This window comes from Bidens hawaiensis, unplaced genomic scaffold, assembly GCF_021521415.1.
Source record: "Bidens hawaiensis isolate Kalapana, Puna unplaced genomic scaffold, B.hawaiensis_p1.1 tig00017043_1, whole genome shotgun sequence".
Lineage (NCBI taxonomy): Eukaryota > Viridiplantae > Streptophyta > Magnoliopsida > Asterales > Asteraceae > Bidens > Bidens hawaiensis.
Window position 1 is genome coordinate 168541 of NW_027492580.1, and position 12302 is coordinate 180842.

The 12302-nt window shown below is 36.2% G+C and overlaps 1 protein-coding gene across 1 annotated transcript; it reads left to right on the forward strand.

Moving 5' to 3' along the window:
- The first annotated feature begins 994 nt into the window (after positions 1-994).
- LOC143552865 (3-ketoacyl-CoA synthase 13-like) lies at positions 995-3419 on the forward strand. The gene is made up of 3 exons (XM_077042980.1): positions 995-1495; positions 1691-2050; positions 2570-3419. The coding sequence occupies exons 1-3, from the start codon at positions 1164-1166 to the stop codon at positions 3270-3272; spliced, it is 1395 nt and encodes a 464-aa protein (XP_076899095.1). The 5' UTR covers positions 995-1163; the 3' UTR covers positions 3273-3419.
- The last annotated feature ends 8883 nt before the right edge of the window (positions 3420-12302 follow it).

A 12302-nucleotide genomic window follows, 5' to 3' on the forward strand; every position in this document is an offset into this window, starting at 1 on the left:
GGATACGGGAGGACAAAAACAGCACATTTTCGTTGTGCATTTGTAAATCAAAAGGGTCTTAGAGGAAAGAAGTCAAATTTATACATCTATCAAGATATTTTGATCGTATTTTGATCTTTTCAATTGAACGAAAATAAAAAATTGTTGATGAAAATCAAGGATTTTCACAATTAAGTGGACAAAGATATGTAGTTTAGTGAACATGAGTAGTGAAATCAAAGTATGATTACGGGTTTAAACATGGAAAATTAATGTATTTTGGTCTTATATTTTAATTTCGCTTTATTTGCCAAACAGATAGGACGTTCGTTCACAATTTTTGAGTTGTAAAACTTATTCAACGAAATCTACTTTGGTTGGTTCACTGCGAGTTAGAAATAGTTGAATGTTTTAGATACATGTTTAGAGATGACAATCCAGTTGTACCAGCCTAAACTAATTCATGGGGTTCACGGTCTGGTTTACCGTTTTAATGAAGATCGAACTACAAGTTACAGGTTCATGAGAAGATAGACCACAACCGGTCCAATTTGGTGGGTTAGTTTTGATGGTTTAGTGGTCCAACCGATATTTTTTTTTTCAAAATCTATACCTAGTATTTAATTTGAAACGGATAAAGATAATTCATAGTTATAACTTATAATACATATATAACTAACTACATAATCAACAAAAAATATATAAATAATAAATGATCAAGACAGTTCCAACTTTTGAAACCAAATGGTACCGTTAAAACCAAACTGTGAACCCAACAGTTAGAATCTCAAACCGACCAACTTGCTAAGTTTGAATGGTTAATTCGTTTAAATTATAAAATTTCTTAGAACCTTAAAAGATGTAACAACAAATCTATAAATCTAGTTACATTCACTTGAATGTAATAATGTATGACACACAAATACACATCCAATTGAACAACACAACACAACACAACACAACACAACACCTCTTGTGTTTATGTTACATTTTAAATGAAGCAAAACATATAGTGACACTTGATACCAAGGGCAAATTCGTCATTTCACATCTCTACACACCACCATTCAATATAAATACCCATACATCCCCTCTAAACCATGCAACATTGCAACCTCATACTAAATAATAACTTGTACAACGTGCATTAAACACTTGTACAATCACACAATAATAATATTAACATGGAACTCTCCTCTTTCTCCATCCATCGCCGGATACAAATTGTCATTTTAACCCTCCTCACCGCCGCCTTCCTCCTCCGTTTCCTCACCGCAAACCTCCCGTTAACCGCCGTCACCACCCTAGCCGCCATTGTCGTTATACTCTTTCATCTCAGATCGCGCCCCTACCCAGTGTACCTTATTAATTACTCGTGTTTCCAACCGCCACCAGACCGAAAATGTACTTTTGATTTAGCTAATGATTTCCTACTCCGAGATGGTCGATTCATGACGCCGGAGCCGGTGACGTTCATGCAAAATATTTACTCGAAATCCGGATTAGGAAACGATACGTATGCATGCGTCACCTTTCTTTTTTTGTTACTTTTTAGTTACACAGGTTACTTGTAACACATGTATGTTACCAGTAACATATTTTACATTAATAATTCTAAACTACTTTACTTTACTATTTTTTAAATAACGAATGTTACTTTTATTTTACTTTACACCAGCAATATTAAAGTATTATTTTTTAATCTTTTCAGATATGGCCCACCTTTTATGTTTGAAGAAAATCAAACCCCGTCATTAAAAAGCGCGTTACAGGAGGCGGAAGAGGGAATATTCTCCGCTGTCGATTCCCTTCTAGCGAAAACTAAAATTTCGCCAGAGGAAATCGACGTCGTGATCGTGACTTGTGGGAGTTTCTCACCGTCACCATCGATTTCGTCTCTTATCGTGAACAAGTATAATATGAAACCGGACGTGAAAACGTATAATCTTAGTGGAATGGGGTGTAGCTCGGGCGTGCTTACGATTGATATGGCTTACCGGATCTTGCGTGGTGGTGGCCGGAAAATCAAGAATGCTCTTGTTGTCATAACTGAGAGCATTACATTAAACTGGTATGTTTTTACATTAGTTAAAAACATACTTTTTTAAATAGTCCGAACCGAGTTAACTCGGCTTGTTCGGATGGGTTAGAAGTGAACAGTTTGGTTTACGATTTAGAAAAGCCAACCAAATATTTTTTATTAATAGAAAATAAATATTTTTTTGCATATATAAACTTAAAATATAACTTATAATATTGTATACTATAAATTTAACTGATTTTATGCTAATAAATTATTTAAATCTCAAATTCTTAAAAGATGAAAAGTTATATTTCTTGTTTATGTAACTATATAGTTTAGAAACTTCAGAACTAAAAATAAATTAAAAACAGTGTTTGTAAAATAAGATGATATAAGATGGGAGAAAACAATGTCTCTTATATGTAACATTTTATGTGTCACATTCAAAATAATTATACTTATGTATACAGCTGTGTTATAAATATTAACATTGTACTTTTATTAATTAGTTAGGAGGCTTCTCTTTAATTAATAATAATCTGACAAAAGGTTTGCATTTAATTTTAGGTATGAAGGTGAAGAAAGATCAATGCTAGTAACCAATTGCATCTTTCGGGTGGGTTGCGCGGTGGCTATGATCACCAACAACCCTTCCCGCCGCTCAACCGCCAAGATGGAGCTAACCCATTCTCTCCGGACCCACCATGGGGCCGATGACTCGGCCTATCGTGCCGCTTTCCAAGAGGAAGACAATAAAGGAATAACCGGTGTTTCTCTCACCAAAGATTTAATAAGAGTTGCTGGAGTAAACCTTCGGCAACATATTAAAATCCTTGCCCCGCGGGTCCTACCACTGAGTGAACTGGTCAGGTATGTTTACTCAGTGGTGTCAACTGCTATGCCCGGGGGCGAGTTGAAGCCGTTAGCGCCGGATTTCACGACGGCTTTTGACCATATATGTGTGCATACGGGCGGGAAGGCGGTGATTGAGCAAGTGGGGCGGGTTTTGAAGTTTGGTGACTCGGTGACTGAGCCGGCTCGGATGACTTTGAACCGGTTCGGGAATACATCGAGTAGTTTGGTGTTTTATGAGTTGGCGTATTTTGAAGCGAAAAATAGGGTGAAAAAAGGGGATAAAATGTGGATGATTGCGTTTGGAACCGGGTTTAAGGTGGGTAGTTTGGTATGGAAATGGGTATTGGACCCTGAACCAGAATCCGATAACCCGTGGAATGATTCCATCCATAACTACCCATTGAAAGTATGGTAATGAAATTTTTTTATAAAAACAAAATCAAATTAACAAGATTTTTAATAAATAAACTATTTTCAAATTTGTAGTAGAATTTTGAAATGGGAAATTTATATGTGATTTTTTGTATCTATAGAACCAAGCTATGTTTGGTATCATTCAAGTCAGGAGTTAGATATTTTTTCTTCCTAATATAGTATCATAGATCAAATTCAATTCTTGTGTTGAGTTATATAATTATATATGTAACTTGGTTCATAATTGATATTTATGCTTTGTAATATATAATTATTTGTTGATGTGTGTTGTTAATAAGATGCTAAGGGGTTGATATGATTAGATTGAAAAATATTTAAAGAAAAATTGCAATATGTGAAACTAATCAACATTGAAGAAAATGAATTTTGAATTGAAATTTGATTAAAAAAACAATTTGAGAGAATAAGAATGTATAGAGTAATGTTAAATTTTCAAATTTTGTAATACATTTGTAATACACCAAGGATGTTGTCTATAGGTTGCGATCACAATTACCATCTACGGGTGGTTGTCGCAGGCATTCCACCACTAATCCTGTAGCCACATGCATCGTCACCCTCGTGGTGGTTGTTTGAAGCTGGTAGCGATGACGTCATGATAGCACAAATATTATTTCTATAACTCATGTTTTAATTCGAATAAATCATACACGTATATGAACAAAACACCCTCTTAAAATATTTTTAAGAAAATGATAATAATTTGGTGATTGAAACCAAAGCTCTAATGGTTTGTGATTTTGTGTCATATGTTTTTCAAATCTTGATGTGTTGTTTTTGTTGTTGTCTTTTGAACATAAAGGATTATTAACTTATGATGTAAAAGCTTACATAAGAGTTAACAGAAAGGCAGGATAACATGAGGTTGTTAAAAAGAAACATTAAAAGGTAAATGTACCACATAAGTTGTTATTAACTAGACAATTCAATCCTCTATTAAAACAACAAATAATATGGATGTCTTCAATCAACTTGTTTAAATCAATTTTTCTTTACCATACTAGTCATCAAGTTGGTTGTCTTACCAGTTCACGTGTTCTAATCTCGTCTAGCTGAAAAAAAATATTACTTTCAATGTAATGCATATGACGATTATATAACCCTACATGTATAAAAACACCATCTACACGTATAATATATGGTTCACACGATATTCACATAAGATTGATTTGTTTTTTTTTTTTTGTAATATATGCATTAATTAATTAATTTATTTATCTGCAAACGATGTCCAAATATAGTAACCCAAAACAACCAGACAAAATAATGCATAAAAATTCAACCCACTCAACAAATGTATGTAACATTTAATTATAAGATTAACATGAATATATAAAATTGCCATATATAGATGTATGCATTTACTGGCTAGTGGGTCCCTCCATGTAGGTAGTAATAGTATTGACCAACCTTGTATTTTTTTTAACGATCAACTAAGTAACACCGGGTACTTTGTATGTGACCTCATTGGTTAAAAGTAGCCCGAGCCGGCCACTAGTCCGGACGGACGGAGCCTCTAGCGGTCCACCTATTGAGGGATTCACCGGATAAAACCCAACCCCCACGCCCGCCAAATGGCACGACAGCAAGGAGCCGGTAAAACCGGGTGAGATCAGGACTCGAACCCTGGCTAGCCAGGATCATCCCTCATATCTCCCATATAAATTGATGGTAATGAGATTTGAACCTCCTACCTCTCACTTATAAAATAAATACTCTACGATTGAGCCACATCCAATTTATGATCAACCTTGTATTGAACAATGAACATTGTAGTTGTGCTCAATGCTCATATATATCTTATATGTTAAAAGAAAAAAGTTATAATGATAAAAGAGAATAAAAGTTGGCTGAAAATAACTTCTTTTACACAAATATAGTCTTTTAGAAGAGAAAAATAACTTCTAAAAGTGTTATGCAAAATATAGACTAAAGTAACTCATTTTAAGCAAGATAGTGTAGTCAGTTGAGTATTTTTGAACGGTCTTCAATTGTATTCTTTTATTTACATAAATAATACTTAGTTCAAAATGACTATGATTTAAATTTGTTCATGTTACCCAACTTCTGGTGTCTATATTATTGGAGTGCCAGACTTGTTGGTTTTACGTAGCTTTGCATCATCTGCCTCTTTGATTATTGGGTGGTAAGGTTTTCAAAAGCGGACCAGACTGTGAACTATGTATATAATTGGTCAAGTATGTATATATAAACCACATTCGTTTAGAGTAAACAACATGTCGTGGTTGCATAAAGAGAAGACTATGAATGTTTACACATGATCTTAACACGTATAATTAAGTGGGGGACTAATAGTAAACCGTAAATATTTCTGGTTAGGAGTTTCAAACCAGAGTGGTTATAAACTTATAATTTCTTTTTGATTTTTGGTTCGAATAGCAAAAACAAAGAAAGCCTCTTAGATTTCATTGTATCGGTTTCTTTTTTGTGATTCTCGACTTCTCGTAATGTTTAGCTACACTTGAACGGAATGACGAGACTTAAAAACCCGTTAGTTAGCATGTAATTTTGTACTAGTAAATGAAGTGTTAATAATATGGTACAACACACTTTATCATCATGGAACAAAACGTCAATAACCATGACACACAAACGGTGGGTAGTAGGTATTTGTTGGTTTTGACTTGGTCTTTTTAAGTACTTATGTCATAAATATTACTAGCTGTATAATATAATAGAAAAACTCGTGTTCTAAAATAAAGTTATTAATTTATGCATACTAAAAAAATTGTAAACATACATGATAATTTTTAATTTTTTTTAATAAAAGGCCAGTTTATTAAAAAGAAAATGAAAGACTACTCACAAATAGCAGGAGTTGGTTCAACGAGTACAACGGAATTACACAAAGAAACAAAATACCTTATCTTACAACGTCCTTCGAATTCTATGTTTTACCCAAAGAAAAGAAGATATCTTAATTTCATTGATCACGTTAGCAAGCGAGAACTCCTTTCCATCAAATGTTCTTTCATTTCTTGATTTTTATATGACCCAACACTTAACCACAAAATTTGCTTTTATGGTAAGTATAGATATTTATAGCTTTCATTTCTTGATTTCCAAATAACCCGTAACCGCAAAAATTGCTTTTATGGTAAGTATATAGATATATATATATATATAAATGTTGTTTCATAATAGTCAGTGAAACCCTTACTACAAAAACTACTAAATTTCAAAATGAGTCCATTGTAGTGAAATTGTTCATAACTGTTTTAATTGAGTGATCTAAACGGGAAACATATAAAACTTAGTTGTTTTCTTTATATATATGTTTTATGTGCGTAATTTACTAATTTATAAAAGAAAAGCACAATAATTAGATTATATTGAAATTGAGTTGTTTTGTGGTTAGAAAATTTAAGCCTAATGGAATCAATAAGAGGTCTGACTAATTAAAAGAAGATAGGTGTTGAATACTTCAACATGTCTTTGAAACGTAACCAATTAGAAGTTTCATGAGTCATTAAAAGCTATAACAAAACGCACTCTACCTCTGATTGATTCAGAGGTAATATTGTAATAAAATCATTAAAAAGCTTTCAAATAACCCCTAACTCAAATGTGGTTATTTAACTTATTTAATATTGTGTTGATATTTAAGCTATTTTAACTTAATTGATTGAATTAGACCTTCTATACTTGGTTTCAGACCTGACCCGATGTATCCGAGCAAGAACCAGTTCTTACCTGTACTTGACCCGCGAGTACGACTTGGCATTGGGTTTCTTTCTGGACATGTACCCGGAACCTACCCGGATGCGGACCGGACCCTGCGGAACTGGTTCCACCTTTACCTGATCAAAACCCGACCTGACCCTACCGAAACCCGAAAAAAACTCGGTCAAATACCTGATTATACCTGGAACCGGTTCCTACCCGACCTTCTTTTGACTTTCGTTGACAATGCCCGAAACTGGTTCCTACCCAGTTTTGATTCCTAAAAAAATACTCGGTTTGTGCACCTAGAGGTGTACAAAAAAACCGGTTTGGGACCGGTTTTAACTGAACCGGTTTGGGTTTAAAACCGGTTTTACCCAAACCGGTTTCCAAACCGACCCAAACCGCCAGTTTCATGACCGGTTCCCCTTCAAATCTATCAACCCGGTTTTAAACCGAACCGGTTTGAGGAAAACCGGTTTGAAACCGGTTAAAACCGGTTTATAAACCGAACCGAACCGGTGTGACCAGGTCGGCCTATCATGCTTCTAAACCGGTTTATAAACCGAACCGGTTTGAGTTAAACCGGTTTTGACCAGTCGTTAACCAAACCGGTTCGGTTTATAAACCGGTTCGGTTTGGGTTTAAAACCGGTTTTGTACACCTCTATGTGCACCTATGGACCAGACCATGCGCATAACTAGGCCCATTTCATAGTAAGGCCCAAATTTGGTGCACCAGAATCATGCACAAATTTATACAATTGCACATCTCTAGCCTCTAGGCTGATTAGGCCCATTAGGGATATTTAAATGTGAACAGGAAGAAACTCCTTTAGGATTGTTTATTGGTTTAATCTTAACTAAATCAAACATAACAATCAGCATTGCCTACCGGTTCTCTTTAATAATTAATTTAAAAAAACTAACCTAATAAACGGGTCATAAAAGTTGCGTAGCAGGTCAAAACGCGTAACAAATTTTTAAATAAAAATGAGTTGTATAGCACTTATAAACAACCAACTAAATGAATGAGATTAATATTAATAGTTTAGATTTCTCACCTTGTTCACTTATCATCTTGATCATGTGGGCTCTATAAAAGTCTTGTGGTTTCTTGGCTCAAAGCATAAAGTTAGTTTGTAATATATAGTGTGTTGTTTCCATTTGTGAAGCATCTGCCACCAGCCCTTAGTCCCTAACATCCATCTATATCATATATTTTAGTGTTACCTACAATTCATTTGCATTTGTATTTTTATTGTTTAATAATGTTCGGTTCTATTTATTGTATATAAAAACAGTTATTTGGTGATATGATATTATAAGATTTTACTAAATATGGTTGTTGTAATACTTGTTTTTAAAAGAACTTCATATAAAAACAAAAATTATGTTTATTTACTTATTGATCATTGTTGATTTAACATCAACGGATACATAGACTCGCAAGTATGACGAGATGATACAAATAAACTTATGTTGTGATCAGTCTAACCCAACGTATATGCAAAATCGACAAGAGATATCCGATGAACCTAAGACCGACGTAACCATAATGGCCCTCATGTTTTACCATATCCTGTCCCGATCCTTACTAGAACATTAGTTATAAACTTATAATCGCGATAATATATGGGCTATATATGTGACTTGGTTTTCTATATAACACTTATGATGTAACCTTAATGATTAAGAAAATATCGAATACAATTTGACATTTCTTGAATCACTTGTCTGGACCGGCTCGATAAGGTCCTTAACCCATGATCACCCGGACCAGTCCATCGTTAATAATTTGATTTTCCTATTAAGTTTACGTTTTTTTTTCATCCCTACTATAAACCACTTCAAATAATAAAAATACCCCGGTTTTTAATAATTGTCATTATGATTTTTTACTTAAAAATCAATTAGCATCCTAGGCTGGTGGCGGAGTGATAAGAGAGAGACTTGGTGTTTCATGTGATCCCGGTTTTTCATGCCTCATCATTTAGTTTCTAGGGCACTGGGTGGTGATGTGAGACTAGACGAGTAAGTGGCGTTCACTAGTTAGATCCTAAAACAGAACGGGGTTTATCTCACCGTACTATCATGTCTTCTGGTAAGTGTTCACGGGCGTTGGTCTTAGATGAAGATTTTTCTCATATTAAAAGACCGGGTGTATCTTGATATGGTGAATTTAACCAATAACTTATTTAAAGGATGCGCGGGCCGTTAAAAAACATCTTAAATTAAGTAATACAGTTTTGAAATGACTAAATCCAGAACAACTTTTTTTAAATAATGAGTTACAAGTTAAGAAAATAATATTGGTTAGAAGTAAAGAATAGTTGCTCTGGAATGAAAATTAGCTGACAATCATGACAAAGCCAGTTTTATAATATTAGTGGTTTGGGGCTCCATAATACTAAAAACATTTTAATACTATGTTTCTTTATTAACCTTGTTATAAACACATGATAGCTAGATATGTTATTCCAGTTTGTTTTCTAGGCTATGAAGAGGATCATTTGTTATTATACTTACTAAACACCCCCTAATAACCTAGGCTTGTCAATTTTATTATTAACCTGAAATTCGACCCGATAAACTGTTAACTTGAATATGAAAGTACTCATATTCATAAAACCCAAACTCATCAAACCCGAACATTTCTATTTCGGTTAGGATACTGGTTACTTGTTTAGGGGTTTCAAGTACAACTGAAAATCGAAAATCCTGTTATGTGTTTTATACCCTGTTACTATTAGTGTGCGAGACGTCCAGTCTTTAGTATTCCATCATAAACTTTTCGTAGGCATTCGGTCTATTTCAAATTCTATTGTTATTCTAATTCTAAGTTATATTGCTTATTTATTCTACTAATTCTATGAATTGATTTGAAATTTCTTCGATTCTATAGGTGAAGATGATAATGCTGCTTTAAGTCTACGGATTGTGTTTTTGGATTATGTTGGTTTATTATTTGTTTATTTACGTTTCAAGTGAAAATAATAACGTTATTTTAATTTTAGCATTGTATTTATTTATTTTTAAGTTTACTATGTCAAATACTTGAAACCTTGCTAACCTAACCCGATAAAACCTAAACCCTGCTAATCATAACCAAGCATCTAGACTAATATAAAAGTACCTAATTGATAATATTATTCTATTTTACTTAACTAAGACAAAAATGAACTAGAGTTGCTGCTCTACCTTGCTTTCCAGGCTACCAGCACCACTAGCAATTAAAATGTGTAGCACCTATCATATATTCATGCAGATAAACAGGGAAACATAATCAATAATAATAAGCACCCCACTTTATATATACATACATATAAATATTGTTATATTTAAAAAAAACTTTTAATTAATATTAGGATACTTGAAGAAACACCAGTCGAACCCCGACAGATTACGAGTAACCTGAGGGTTAGATAGACGTTTCCCACGAGGGGTTAATTCCGGCAAGATGGTTCTTCCGATAACCAGCAAAACAGATACCGTGAGCTCGTCACTAAGAAAGGGGGGGTTCCTCCTTGTGACCACCCTCCGGCGTGAGAATCAGTCTATATTACTCTTTGAATATAAAAGTATATTCATAATACTAGAGCAGTTATCAGGTAAATTATACAAGATATTAGATAATGAAATGATAATACCATTTGATGTCTTTTATAGCCGAAGGTGGGTTTCCAAGGAGGTTTAGCCGGCCTAGTACTCTGCCAACTGTGGCCTACACACGTGCTCTGCTGGTAATTGGTGGATAGGCAGCGGCTGATAGTGACCAGGCGTGCTGTTTACTTTTCCTTTTCCACAAACTACAGGCTAGGCACGTGGTATGGCAGGAGTTGGTGAGCAGGCGGCGGCTATTGGTCACAGTGCTGTGGCGTGTTGTCTGCCATGCTGCTGTCAGTGAGCTGTCGTATCCTTGGTCAGATCTTTTGTCCATACCTCGTCAGGTATCACACAAAAGATCCTCCATTAATATACGGACTGGCTCATTTAGGCGGGAGTTTTCCCCCTCCCGCCTTTATGCGGGAATGTTCCCGACTTTGCTCATTCCTTCTTCAGGTGACTACTGAATTATTATGAGTGTTAAGCCTTATGCGTGTAGCCATGCTGCGCGGGTGGCCAGTCCCTAATGGCGGGTACCCGCGCCTGCGGGAACAGGCGGGTTACTTGGAAACCATAGGGAGGCATTTCCTGCGGGACCAGCTTGCGTACCGCATGTGAGGTCGTCACAACTCTGAGCGTGGTGGGTCCTGCGGGTTTGGTAGGTCGCGGCGCAGACGTCCCTATGGTGAAGTCTGCGTGTTCAACTGCGCAGACGTCCGTTTAAGGAGTCTTGCGTGTTCAACTGCGCAGACGTCTCCTTTTAAGGGAGTCTTGCGGGTCCTAACCACCTATGCTGGGACCTACCTCTTCAAGTCCCCCCAGTCCAATGTTCTTCTCATGAATGTTTAATAAAGTGAGGTGAACTTTTGGACTTAAGCAAGGGGTTTTTGAAAAGGGTTTAGTTTTATGGGTTTTCCGCGGGAAGTCTTACCCACGGGTTCCCAATGTCACGCAGAATTTCCCAATATTCTGCTTGATCTCTGGGATGATGCGGATAGGTCTGTAACCTCCCCGCAAGTCAGGAGCGTTTAGAACCTTTTGTGTAGATTCTCCATGAGGTCTTGGTGGTTTTGAACATAGTGATCAATCATGTTATAACCACCAATTCCATCCTGAAGTTTCAAACAATCTAGTTCTTGACGTTCCCGCTATGCGGGGATGTTAATCCCGTTTCTGCAAGCATGGCCCAGAAGATCCTTCTTGGTTTCAATTCCCATGGAGTGCTCGGTATGCGAAGGGTTTTGCCTTGACGCTGTACCCGCACTTCGTCTTAATAGTTACTTTACTCCCAAGGTATCCCTGGCGTCAAATCCCTGCAGGTGCTAGGTTTGTGAAGGGTTTTGCCTTGACACTGTACCCGCACCTGACTTATGGTTGCCGAGGTGTTCCTGGCGTTTAATCCCCTGTGGGCGCTAGGTATGTGAAGGGTTTTGCCTTAACACTGTACCCGCGCCCGACTTACAATCGGGTGCCGAGGTATGACTTTTTACGGGTGTTAGGTATGTGAAGGGTTTTGCCTTAACACTGTACCTGTGCCCGTTTTGTAGTTGGGTGGAATGCCAAGATATTCTCGGCTTCGCTTCCCTGTGGGTGTTAGGTATGTGAAGGGTTTTGCCTTAACACTGTACCCGCACCCGGCTTTATAGTCGGGTTTTTTCCGGTTTCCGTTCCCTGCGGGTGCTAGGTATGTGAAGGGTTTTGCCTTTACACCGTACCCGCAC

What these genes read in the sequence shown, in the direction of transcription:
- LOC143552865 (XM_077042980.1), top strand. Translation starts at nt 1,164, where the DNA reads ATGGAACTCTCCTCTTTCTCCATCCATCGCCGGATACAAATTGTCATT. An exon ending in TCCGGATTAGGAAACGATAC is followed by an intron (nt 1,496 to 1,690) that starts GTATGCATGCGT and finishes TAATCTTTTCAG; the next exon opens with ATATGGCCCACCTTTTATGT. An exon ending in GAGAGCATTACATTAAACTG is followed by an intron (nt 2,051 to 2,569) that starts GTATGTTTTTAC and finishes ATTTAATTTTAG; the next exon opens with GTATGAAGGTGAAGAAAGAT.